Source organism: Budorcas taxicolor, chromosome 2 (assembly GCF_023091745.1).
Source record: "Budorcas taxicolor isolate Tak-1 chromosome 2, Takin1.1, whole genome shotgun sequence".
Taxonomy (NCBI): Eukaryota; Metazoa; Chordata; class Mammalia; order Artiodactyla; family Bovidae; genus Budorcas; species Budorcas taxicolor.
This window is the reverse complement of record NC_068911.1, coordinates 173,857,141-173,868,921: the sequence shown is the minus strand read 5'-3', so window position 1 is coordinate 173,868,921 and position 11,781 is coordinate 173,857,141. Positions and strand designations below refer to the sequence as shown.

At 48.2% G+C, this 11,781-nt stretch overlaps 1 protein-coding gene across 1 annotated transcript in view; it reads right to left on the bottom strand.

The window, feature by feature from the left end:
• Positions 1-7,901: 7,901 nt before the first annotated feature.
• The window catches only part of TCEA3 (transcription elongation factor A3), a 46,780-nt gene continuing 42,900 nt past the window's right edge, over positions 7,902-11,781 (bottom strand). The window contains exons 10-11 of the mRNA XM_052635742.1: positions 10,511-10,582; positions 7,902-8,015 (exon numbers count right to left, since the gene is read on the bottom strand). Of these exons, the coding sequence (XP_052491702.1) occupies positions 8,007-8,015; positions 10,511-10,582 (81 nt within the window). The 3' untranslated portion in view covers positions 7,902-8,006. The remainder of the gene's footprint in view (positions 8,016-10,510; positions 10,583-11,781) is intronic.

Genomic DNA, 11,781 nt, shown 5'->3' with positions numbered 1-11,781 from the left:
ATTTGGGGCTACCAAAAACCCGGCAAGGTGAGGCATCATGCTCCCAGGGAAAGCTCTGGGACAAGGAAGAGAGAGGTCAGCTCAGAGTTTGCAGGTTTCTAACTGGGCTGAAGGTGAGGTGAGTGCCCGAGCCCCTCGGCTCAGTTGGGGCTCCCTTTTCATCCCTTCTCTGACAGATTGCTTTGTAAACTTTCTTAGGCCTTTTCTTTCCCCTTGTTCCAGAGCTTTAAGTCCTTCTTTGTCCTCTCGCCATCGTTTCTTTTATTCCTTAGGCCTGCCTGGGGGCAGGACGACTCTCCAAGCCCAGCTTGGCTGCTTGCCTCCTCCTATGAGTAAGTGCTTTTCTTTTTTCACCTGGGACCCTCCAGAGGGTTGAGAAGAAGGGGGGCTGAGAGTGAGTGCGTTTGGTCCCCCTGGGGGGTGGGCAGTGGGAAAGGCGGGGAGGAAAGACTGTGGGTGAGGGGTTTCCGGTTGCAGCCTTCAGCTGGACTCTGAGGGTTGGGGTCACTGGAGAAGGAGATGGCTTCCTGCCCCATTGTTCAGGACTTCATTGTTTTCATGAATACTACTGTGGGTGGGTTTTCGGTAACTAACTTGGAAAGCTGTGTTCGTTCCCATTTTTCAGCATACAGTCAGCGCCTACTGTGTGCAGAGGCAGCGGCACAGCCTGCCACTGGAGAAGGGGGCCAGGTGAGCAGTTCCATCAGGGTCTCCAATTTAGGCTTTTGACAGTGTCTCCAAATGGGGTTTTACATTATGTCACATCCACTGATCACTTTGATCAAAAAGCCTCCTTACGTATCCTAAAGCTTGTTTCTTATTAACAGACCACTGTGCCTACTGAGCACTATAAATTGTTATGTCTTAATAAGTCTTGTATACATAATGTATAAATACATGATTTATATAAATATATAATATAAAATAGTATATTTCTTATGTTTAATAAATCATATTTATTAATATAGTTTAATAAATCATAATTATCTTGTGAGCAGCACAATTATAATTTTTTATATTTGGAAGTATTCATCTGCTAGACATTGAAAAAGATGCCTCAATATTTGTGATCTTGTTATCTCATTTTGAAATATACCAGGAACATTAAAAAAATAAGAATCAGTGATCCGAAATCCTCTTTATCCCTGCTCAGAGCAGAGATGAAGCCTCATTTTAGCACAAGGAGCTGGGAGCGTGGGGGACACACTGAGTTACAGACGGTCACTTCAGTCCAGGTGCGAGAGCACCCCGATGAGCTAACTAGTCTGCTCCAAAGAGAGGCGGACTCAGAGCTTGGGGAGGTGGGTAGGGGAGGAGTCTTCACAGAGGAGGCAAAGGAGCTGGCTCACAGAAACCAGAAACCGTAGGAGTCTTGGAGGTGGAGAATGAGGGGAGAGAAAGCATTCCAGTCTTCCAGAACAGCATGTGCGCAGTCACGGAGGCGTGAAAAGACAGAGCGTGTTTCAGAATGGTCAGGATTGGGTATGGTTGGAGGGAAGAACGTGGGGGTGGAGTGGCAGGGGGAGGAAGCATAGCAGGCACGGTCTCTTATGTCCCTTTGCCTGCCCGTCTGCCTGCCTCTGGCTCTGACTGTGGCTCAGCAATGCTGGTGAGGAGGTGCAGATGGGATGGGGGTGGACTGGGGTGAGCACAGCAGATTGACTCTGCAGGAGGCGAGGAGGGTGATGGGGACTGGGAAGCTCTTTCTGACTTCATGCATTTCAGCTGGTTTTCTCCTGAGACTGTCAACACTTTGAAAACATGTAAACAATTGCATTAAAAATGTGCCACAGGCTTATTTAGTATTGTTTACTCTATTGACAGGCATCAGGGCTGATTCCACATTTACAGTGTATCTGTCTTATAGCAGCTTGGCGCTGGGAGATAGGACACTACCCCTCAGTGACTACAAGGCTTCTGTGAGGATTACACGTGAGAACGGCTGCAAAACGCAGGGGCCCAGAGGAGGGCCCTGGCACACAGTGGCCACGATGGTTATGGGGGAAGTAAACGCATCACAGATGCTGTCTGAGGTGAAACCGTACTTCAGAATGACTCAGAGTATGCATGGGGCCCCGAGTTTAAGTCCAGATTCTGTCTCCTAGAAGCAGATTACTCTCTGAACCTTGGTTTTCTTGGTCTGTAAAACCAGTACAATAATACAATACATAGAGACATAAAGTAGAATAGGGCTTGCTAGGGACTAGGGAAGGAGGAAATGGGGAGTTGTTTAATAGGTATAGAAGTTTAGTTTAGCGAAATGAAAAGTTTTGGAGATTGGCTGCACAATAGTGTGAATATTCTTGACATTACTGGACTGTATGTACACTTCATGTTTGGGAACACATGTAAGAATTAAAGATTTTAAAATAAAAAAAAAATGATTAAGATGGCTAATTTTTTGTTATGTGCATTTCCCCACAATTTTTTGTTTTTGCACACAACTTCATTTAAAACCCACCAGTTCTCAACCCACAAGTTTAAAAAAAAAAGTATAATAATAGTAACCTAGTTTAGTGGGGTCTGAGGGTTAGTTGAGACAATATAAAGTACCGCCCTCCCACCCCCCGCCCCATATTCATACCAATAGCTAATACTCACTAACTGGGTGCTTTGTGTCAGGTGTAATTCTAATGAATGCTCACAACAACCCTATGAGCTCACTGTTACTATTTCCATCATTTTACAAATGAAGGATGAAGGCATGGCATTTACATAATGTGCCCAAGATACTCAGCTAGTAAATGCTCAATAATTAATAGATTATATTGACAGTGTCATACAAAGAAATTATCTTTGTCATGGTAGAATGCAGTGTAAAAATTATTAGCATTTCATAGTACTGTAGAAATTCTGAGGAACCATAATATTTCAGCCAGGGGATCAGAGAAGACTTCGTAGAAGACATGAGCCTCGAAGAAAGCGTAAGATTTGGACTGGGATGGGGGTGGGGTCAAAATAGGCAGCCACAGTTGGGAAGGTCCGTCAGGTTTGCAAGAACAGGACAAATACCTCCCTTAGGCTGGCTGTAGCATAAGAGGCAGCAAGGGTGGAAGATAAACCACTAAAGACAGGCAGGCGGAGAGGAACTTTTAAAGTCAGACCAAGGACAGCTGGTGAAAATCCACTGAAAATGAGGAATGATGCTTAGAGGCATGCATGGCTCATGCAGGTAAGGTAGGGGGTGTATTTTTATTTTTATGGCCATACTGCACAGCCTGTGGGATCTTAGTTTCCTCTCCAGGGATCGAACCTGTGCCCCCTGGATTGGAAGCTCGGAGTCTTAACCTCTGGACTGCCAGGGAAGTCCGGGTAGGGAGTGTTTTGAGTTGGGAGTGTTTTGAGTTGAGTATGAGGCCTTTGCATCAATCAAAAACAAAAAAAAAAAAAACAAAAAACACCTGAGAGAATTCGTTGATGGTGGCAGTGGAGAGAAGCATTGGGCAAGGGAGACTCTAGAACTGATAACTGATAAGATGAAGAAGACAAGGGGAGAGGGTCAAAGATGGTTCTAAGTAAGGAAACAGTTGACAAATAGAAAAGAGAAGACGGGATTTAAGAAAGAGAAGATGTGAACTCAGTTTGTGATGGACTGGACTGAGAGGGCCAGTGGGGTACTTGGAGGAGATAACCAGATAGGCACTTGGAGACTTAAGTCTCAAGCTCAAAAAAAAAAAAAAGAAAAAAAGGGACCCCCAGATCTAAGACCGAATTTGGCAGTCTGGATGAGACTACTAAGACTTTTCTATAGTATTTCAGGTTTCTGTAACGCTTGAAATCATCTAAACTGATTGTAGGATCTTGACTGTGTTTTTCAAGGTCTTTTGGCCCTGGCATTCCTGGTGAGCCTGTCTGTTGCTTCTGTTTCCCCTAAGGTCATCCTTCCCCCCCCCCCCCCCCCACCCACGCAAAGGTAGCATTCTCTGCCCCTAGGAAGCCTTCGGGGGAGGCAGAGCTAATACTAACTCCCTTGCAGCTCACACTCTCTTCATCTTCAAAATTAGGGAGGGCATGGGGTTAAACCATGCAGTCATGAAATTAAAAGACGCTTACTCCTTGGAAGAAAAGTTATGACCAACCTAGATAGCATATTCAAAAGCAGGGACATTACTTTGCCGACTAAGGTCCGTCTAGTCAAGGCTATCATTTTTCCTGTGGTCATCTATGGATGTGAGAGTTGGACTGTGAAGAAGGCTGAGCGCCGAAGAATTGATGCTTTTGAACTGTGGTGTTGGAGAAGACTCTTGAGAGTCCCTTGGACTGCAAGGAGATCCAACCAGTCCATTCTGAAGGAGATCAGCCCTGGGTGTTCTTTGAAGGGGCTGATGCTGAAGCTGAAACTCCAGTACTTTGGCCACCTCATGCGAAGAGTTGACTCATTGGAAAAGAGTCAACTGATGCTGGGAGGGATTGGGGGCAGGAGGAGAAGGGGACGACCGAGGATGAGATGGCTGGATGGCATCACGTACTCGATGGACATGAGTCTGAGTGAACTCCGGGAGATGGTGATGAACAGGGAGGCCTGGCGTGCTGCGATTCATGGGGTCGCAAAGAGTCGGTCACGACTGAGCGACTGAACTGAACTGGGGTTAAACCACGTGTTCCCGACAACAGTGAATGCAAAGCCCACGTGATGAAGAGCACAGCTTGACCAGTGTGGCTGGGGCACAGAGGGTCAAGGATTGGCCGAGGCCAGCACTGCAGGACCTTGTAGGCTCTGCCACAAGCAGTGGGAAAACATGGAGGGCTGTAAAGGGGGGGTGATGGAGATGGGGGCTGCAATGTGATCAGACTTGCAGTTTCAAAAAGCCTATTCTGGTCAGTGCAGTGGAGAGCGTGAATTGGAGCAGGTCCCAAGTGGATACAGGAAGACTGGTTGGGAAGGTCCTGATGCCTGCTGACCGACAGTCTCTGAGGCCTATTCATGCTTTCCTGTGTCCTCCTGTGAACGTGGATGTGAACTCCATAGATGTGGGAGCTGGAGACTTGTTGTCCTGTTGTTTACTCTGACTCCTCTCCTTTGTAAACAGGAAGGTTATTCAGGGTGGAGATTCAATTTTGTGTTTTTTCCTTTGCTGTAAATCCCTGTGACACCAGAAGCACAATGGATATTCAGACGGAGCAGTGAGTGCTGAAGATCGCCCAGGCTGCCATCTTTAAATAGCTCCAAAGTAACACTTATTGACATTATTTTGTCAATAGTGGTTGATATTTTGGTCTGCATTTTTTGTTGTTGTTTAATCCATTTTGGGGAGGGGTGATCTACTGAGTCCTTATTTTCCCAATGGGAGCCTTGACCAGGTGATTTCTGTGTCCTTTTGACATACTTCCATCATCCACTGAGTATTCCCTTGCCTGCTATTTTTTAAAAATTAAGTATTAAAACAATTTATGTGTTTTTACTTTTGGCTGCACTGAGTCTTTGTTACTGTGCTCAGTCTTTCTCTAGTTGTGGTGCGTGGGCTTTTATTTATTTATTTTGGCTGTGCTGGGTCTTCCTTGCTGCTCGGGCTTTACTTTTGGAGAGCAGGGCTCCTCTCCAGTTGCAGTGTGCGGGGTCTCCTTCTGGTGGCTTCTCTTGGTGCAGGGCCCCAGCTCTAGGGCTTCAGTAGCTGGGCACGTGGGCTCCATAGTTGTGGCGCACAGGCTTAGCTGCCCCATGGCATGTGGAATCTTCCCAAATCAGGGATCAAACCTAAGGGATCGAACCCATGTCTCTTGCATTGGCGGGGAGGTTCTTTATCACTGAGCCACGAGGGAAGCCCTCTGCTTTTGATTTCTAGACATTTGGAGGGAGGCTTAAGATATTGCAGAGAAAAGTCTAGATATCTCAACCATGACTACTCAAAGTGTGGTCGGTGGAATCACCTGGGAGCTTATTGGAAATGAAAAAAATCTCAGGATCCATCCCAGACCCACTGAATCAAAATATCTGTATTTTAACATGATCCTCAGGGGATTCCCACCCTTATTACAGTTGAAGAAGTACCTGGGTATCTTAAGCAACGTCGCTCTGCCTTCCTGCAGGTAATATCCACACCTCAGGCATGTATCACATGCCATCATCCCATCTGGTGTGGAGTCTGTGTCTGTGGGTTTCTTTCCCTGCCAGGCTGAGGGTTCCTGGAAGGCAGGGGCAGAGCACTGTGTTTGGCCCTGCATCTCTCATAGCCTCGAGCACAATGACAGGAAGCAGAAGACCAGAGTTTCAGTCTTGGATCTGATATTTATGAGCTTTGGGTATTGTATCTTCTGTGAGTGAATTTTCCATCTTCCCAAAGGACCCATCCCACATCTGACTGCTAAAAAGCTGGAGATGGTGGCTGTACACAGTTTATTTACAGGCTTCATCTATAGGAAGAGGCGGTTGGATAGAAAGAGGAAAGTGATAATAAATTCCAGAGTGGATGATGCCAGGGCACATAAGAAACGTGAGCTGAAGTTACCCCAAAAAAGCTGCCCTAAGAGTGAGCCCCAAGGCAGACGGAAATGCTATGAAGCAGGCACTAGGCCCACTCCCATTTTTAATGAGTAAGCAAATGACTCAGAGGTTAAGGGACTTGCCCAAGCTCCCAGGAGTTCCCAAGCTTCTGCATGCTCAGTCGTTAAGTGGTGTCCTACTTTTTGCGACCCCAGGGACTATAGCCTGCCAAGCTCCTCTGACAATGGGATTTCCCAGGCAAGAATACTGGAGTGGACTGCCGTTTCCTTCTCCAGGGGATCTTCCTGACCCAGGGATCGAAGCCGTGTATCCTGCATTGGCAGGTGGATTCTTTACCACTGAGCCACCCGGGAAGCCTCTTTTTGCTTCACAAGCTCTTACGAGTGAGCTATTTCAGGAAACAAGTGTCCAGGAGGCTCAGCCCAGGGCCACTGGAAGGCCAGGGACAGTGAGAGACTGAGACTCAGGACAGATGCACAGACCTGCTCCCAGGGCTTTTTCAGAAGCTTCCAGCTTTGCCTCAAGTTTCCTATTGGCTTAAAAAGCAAGCCAGCTTCATCGTGGGAGAAGCACAACAGGGGCCTTGTGTCCTGCAGACTTCCTCTGTAGCTCAGGCCACAACAGAGTGGTGAGGAACGCATTGCCTGGGCCTGGATGTGTTCCAAGGCTCAGGATCTCCCAGGGGCCGCCAAACTCAGGCATTGCTTCTTTACTCAGAAACCCTGAGCTCAAGATGATGTATGGCCTGCCTAGTGGGACCAGGTCTGGAGTCCTCAGAGCCCTGCCCCCAGATCAGCTAGGAACAGGGAAGACCAGAGCATTTGAGAAGAGATGAGGGGCAGGGAAGAGATCTTCCTACACAGTGTGGAAGTCATGTCTGCCTTAGCCAAATGTGATGCCGTGTGCCAACTGTTCCGCACGTGTGACTCACAGTGGAGTGGGTAAGATCTGAGTCAGTCTGGTATTTTTCAACTCAGAAAAGGCTGAGAGGTTCAGATGTGAGGGAAGGGACTCAAAGCAAAGGTCTGCCAGCTACTGTCAAATGTACTGCACCTTAGCTCTGGGGCTCTGAAGTCTTGAGTTTCCACAAGAGGTCTGTCCACATGGGCTTAGAATCACACCCCAGTTAGCCTCCCCCATTAGCCGGTGCCCATCAATGTGCTCCTGCTGTACTCTGCTCAGCTGTGTCCAACCCTTTGTGACCCCATTGACTGAAGCCCACCAGGCTCCTCTGTCTGCGGAATTTTCCAGGCAACAATACTGGAGTGGGTTGCCATTTCCTCCTCCAGCAGATCTTCCTGACCCAGGGATCGAACCCGCATCTCCTGCAACTCCTGAATCAAAAGGGGGATTCTTTACCTACTGAGTCACCTGGGAAGACCATCCCTATTGATAAATGATTATTAATTTGCAAAAGAATTCTCCCTCTGGTCCCTAATGCCCCATTCAGAGTTCAGCATTTCTCTTCATTTTAATTTTTATTTTTCTCCAGTTTACGAAGGGCTTGGTGGTTTCTCTCTGTTCTTCCTCACCTTGTTCACTGAAATCCCAGTTGGTGGTTCTGTCAGCAGAACTACAAAACCAAGAAGGCAACAGCGTTTTAGAACTTTCTTTGCACCACTCAAAGAGGGTAAAGGCACGTGGAGGGGACGTGAAAGGGGAGGTGGGGTCTGGAGCCACGCAGGATTGTGTTCATTCACTCAGTGTCTAACTCTGTGACCCCGTAGACTGTAGCCCGCCAGGCTCCTCAGTCCATGGGATTTTTCAGGCAACACTGGAGTGGGTTGCTGTTTCCTCCTCCAGGGGATCTTCCCAGCCCAGGGATCGAACCTGCATCTCCTGCGTTGGCAGGCAGATTCTTTACCTCTGAGCCACCTGGGAAGCCTGGAGCCACACAGACCAGTCCAGATCCCCGCCCTGTCACTATTAGTGGTGCAACCCTGAACAGATCACTCATCTGTAAAATGGGACCATAATGCCGATCCGTGAAGAAAAAGATAATCAAGCAATGAATGGAAATTTGATGCCGGACAGGTGGTGGGCTCTCAATTTATGGTCAGAAACATCACCATGATTATTACTCATAGCTTGGTTAGACAGTAGGCATCCCACATGGCAGCGGACACTACTTGGAAATTTTGTCCGAAGCCACGTAGCTGCCACCTCTAGTGGGACCTGCCTCTCCAACTTCCAAATTCCAGTTTCTCTCTGGGAATCAGGGAGGAGGAGCTGGTTTTGGAGCATGTATAATGTCTTTTGCCCAACAGTAACACTCACAAAAGCTCCTATTTATTGAGCAGTTACTCTGGGCTAACCAGTATTAACATATATTAACTCATTTCCTCCTCATAGTTACCCTGTGAGATAAGCACCATTTTAATACTTCCATCTTCACAGGGAAAGAAGCAGTTCAGACAGGTTAAATGACTTGCAAGTTCCCATAATACTAACAGGTAACAACTGAATAATAAGAATGGTGGTTTCTATGTAGCAGGCACATATATGCTCAGGACTTTATTGTGTGGTTGTACAGGTTGTTCACAAGAGAGCCTCCCCACAGGAGCAGGTTTGGGCTGAAACTCCATCCCTGCTGTTTCCCAAGTTCTGGACCCAAGTGCAAGGCTACATCTATCTGGAGGAAGAACACCTTTCCCTAATTTGACAAAGATACCATTTAAGCTGTCAGAGGCCCTGTTAATTTTTTACATATCTCAAAATAGCTCTGTGGGCTATATTCCTACCCTTATTTTATAGATGAGGAAATCCAGGCCTAGAGAGTTCAGGGCACTTGGCAAAGTCACTTCGTGAGTGATAAAGCTAGGATTTGAGCCTGATACCCAAGCCCATGCTTGAAACCAGTAGGCCATTATCCTGGCTTCACCTCTAAGTGCTCAACAGGTGAATGAAAGAAGAAAATGCATAATCATCTGACTTTTACCCTAAAAAAACATGGCAGTTCTTATGAGACCCCAGGGCCATCAAGGCCCTTCATAAAGTCATAGAAAGGTCAATCGATCAGGAATTTGGAGCACTGTCTTTCTGTGCTCCAAACCCTGAGACTTTATGCTCGTTAACCATTTCAGTAGCTAATTTCCTCATCTCAAAGTGAGAGTAATATTATGCAGGAACATTTCTCGTAGTTGCTGCAAAGCATGTGTGTGTATGTGATAGTCTTCATAATCAGCCCGGGAGAAAGGTGTTAGCATCACCCTTTAGCTCAGGGAGGTGGGTGACATGCTCAGGGTCACACAGCGAGTAGGGCAGAGTGGAGACGGAAACCAGGGCTCCTGACTCCCAGCCTCATGCTCAGTCCTTGCTAAGTACCTTACAACCTGCCGGCTGCCCGGTGACCCAGACCTCACACAGCACGCATGCAAATCAGACGGCACTGGAAGGGGACGTTAATCATGTGACCACACTCGGTGGTTCAGAAGATGAGGTGGGAAGGAGCACTCCAGGAGCAGCCTTTGCTTGGCTCCCATGCCTGAAAACAAAACTGCCGCTTTTGTGGGTGCTGGGGCTGCCTTGGTTACAGCCTGGGGTAATGTAAGGCTTTTCCAGAGCTGCCTTAGGAGGGGAGGACGACCTGGGTGCATTTGAGAGCAGTGCCTGTTTGACAGGGCTCAGTCGTCCCCACCTCCCTGGCTGTGACTGGGCTCAAAGGAAATAGCATCTGTGGAAGCACTTTGCAGAGAGGTGTGGTCCAAGTGCAGAGGGCTATTGTTTTTCCTTCCCACCCCCACCCCCCGCTCCCCGCAACCCCTGGGATCTCAGGAGGCTGATTCCATCTGTGTTCAAATGACAGACTTGCCCATCCTGTGATAAAATGCCGGCTACTGTTCCCACCCTGGCTGGGTGCTTTCCAAAACGAAAACACGCACACACATGTGTCCTCTGGCCTTGCCTTCCCAACAATGCACCACTATCTCCAGCTCTGCAGACCTGCTCTGTGCAGGCTGGCAAAACCGCCCCCCGCCAGCCCCCATTTGGGGCTGTGGGCCTACTACTTCTTAAGTGGGGCAGCTCCTGAGGATGACAGGGGTGGAAGAAAGATACAGACATACAGACCTTCCAGCGATTGCCACACTCGTTGCATAAGACAAAGGTCGTCATGGGCTCATCAGCGCTGCGTGTCTGCACCTGAGAGAAAAGAGAGCGGGCCCACTCGTGACATCACCCCCCTGCTCTTGGACCTGCCATGGCTCCCATTGTAGAAGTAGGTCAAATCGCAGAGGTGGGCGCCGTTATTCCCACACCACTTTGGCAGTGCCCTCATCACTGAGCACTCCACTGGGTGTGCATATGTTTTCCTCTCTCCTTGCAGGCCTGTCGGCTCCCTTCCTGTATCTCACTGGCTCAGCCTGACCTCTGCACTCTTCTTGTTGATCCTTCTGAACTGACTGATCTTTCTTCTCTTGCTTCAAGACTCATCTCCTACAGGAAAAATGAACACATCCTATTGGATGTACCTCTCGGATCAGAACTGAGTGAGCTGGAAGCACGCTTAGGGATCATTCCATTTATTTCTTCTTCATTTTACAGGTGGAAGAACAGAAGCCCGGAGAGGAAAGAGGATTTGAAGGTCATGGGGGATACTCAGTGTTGTTTTCTGGTCTCTTATCCCTTTAACTAGACCGTTCAGGTGCAGAAACCAGGTCTGCCTCAGCAAATCCCGGGCATTTCTGGATTTAACAACTGCTGTTCTGATTTTCTGCAGCCCACCCTGGACGGCTATGACATGTAGCAAGTTGTGGCTTTGCAGACTCTTAGCTGTGAATGGTGTCAGCTGGTGTCTGTGGGGTGGGAGGGAGTCCCTGGCTAATGAGCATGCCCAGCCGTGGGCCAGGAGGACACAGCACAACACGGCCTTGTCACTGCAGAGCCATGACACCCCAGGAGAGAGAACTCTGCTGAGAGCAGGAACCTGCACCACATCTTTGGATTCCGGCATGGGAATTCTCCAAGGGCTCCTGGAAGGCAGGGCTGACTGCTATATTTCTGCTGCAGCCACATGTCCCCAGGGGCAAGGTGCTTGCTTAACAAGCAGATGGGGGAATGAATAGAGTTCTAGAATAACAGAGCACTAATCCTAGAATATTGGTGCCTCAAGGGCATAACATGTGTAACCCAGAAACAGGAGGCCAGGCCAGGGCAGTGGTCTTCACCCTCAAGGCTCAGAGCTCAGGCCCTTAGGCTTTACCACCAAGTTGGCTGGACTGGAGGCAGAAAGGTCTGGATCTGGGCTTATTATTCTCTCTGCCACTAACCCTCTGCCGCTTTAGACAAAGCCTGTCCCCTCTGGACCTCAGTCTCCCTGTGTGTGAAGTGAGGAAGCAGAG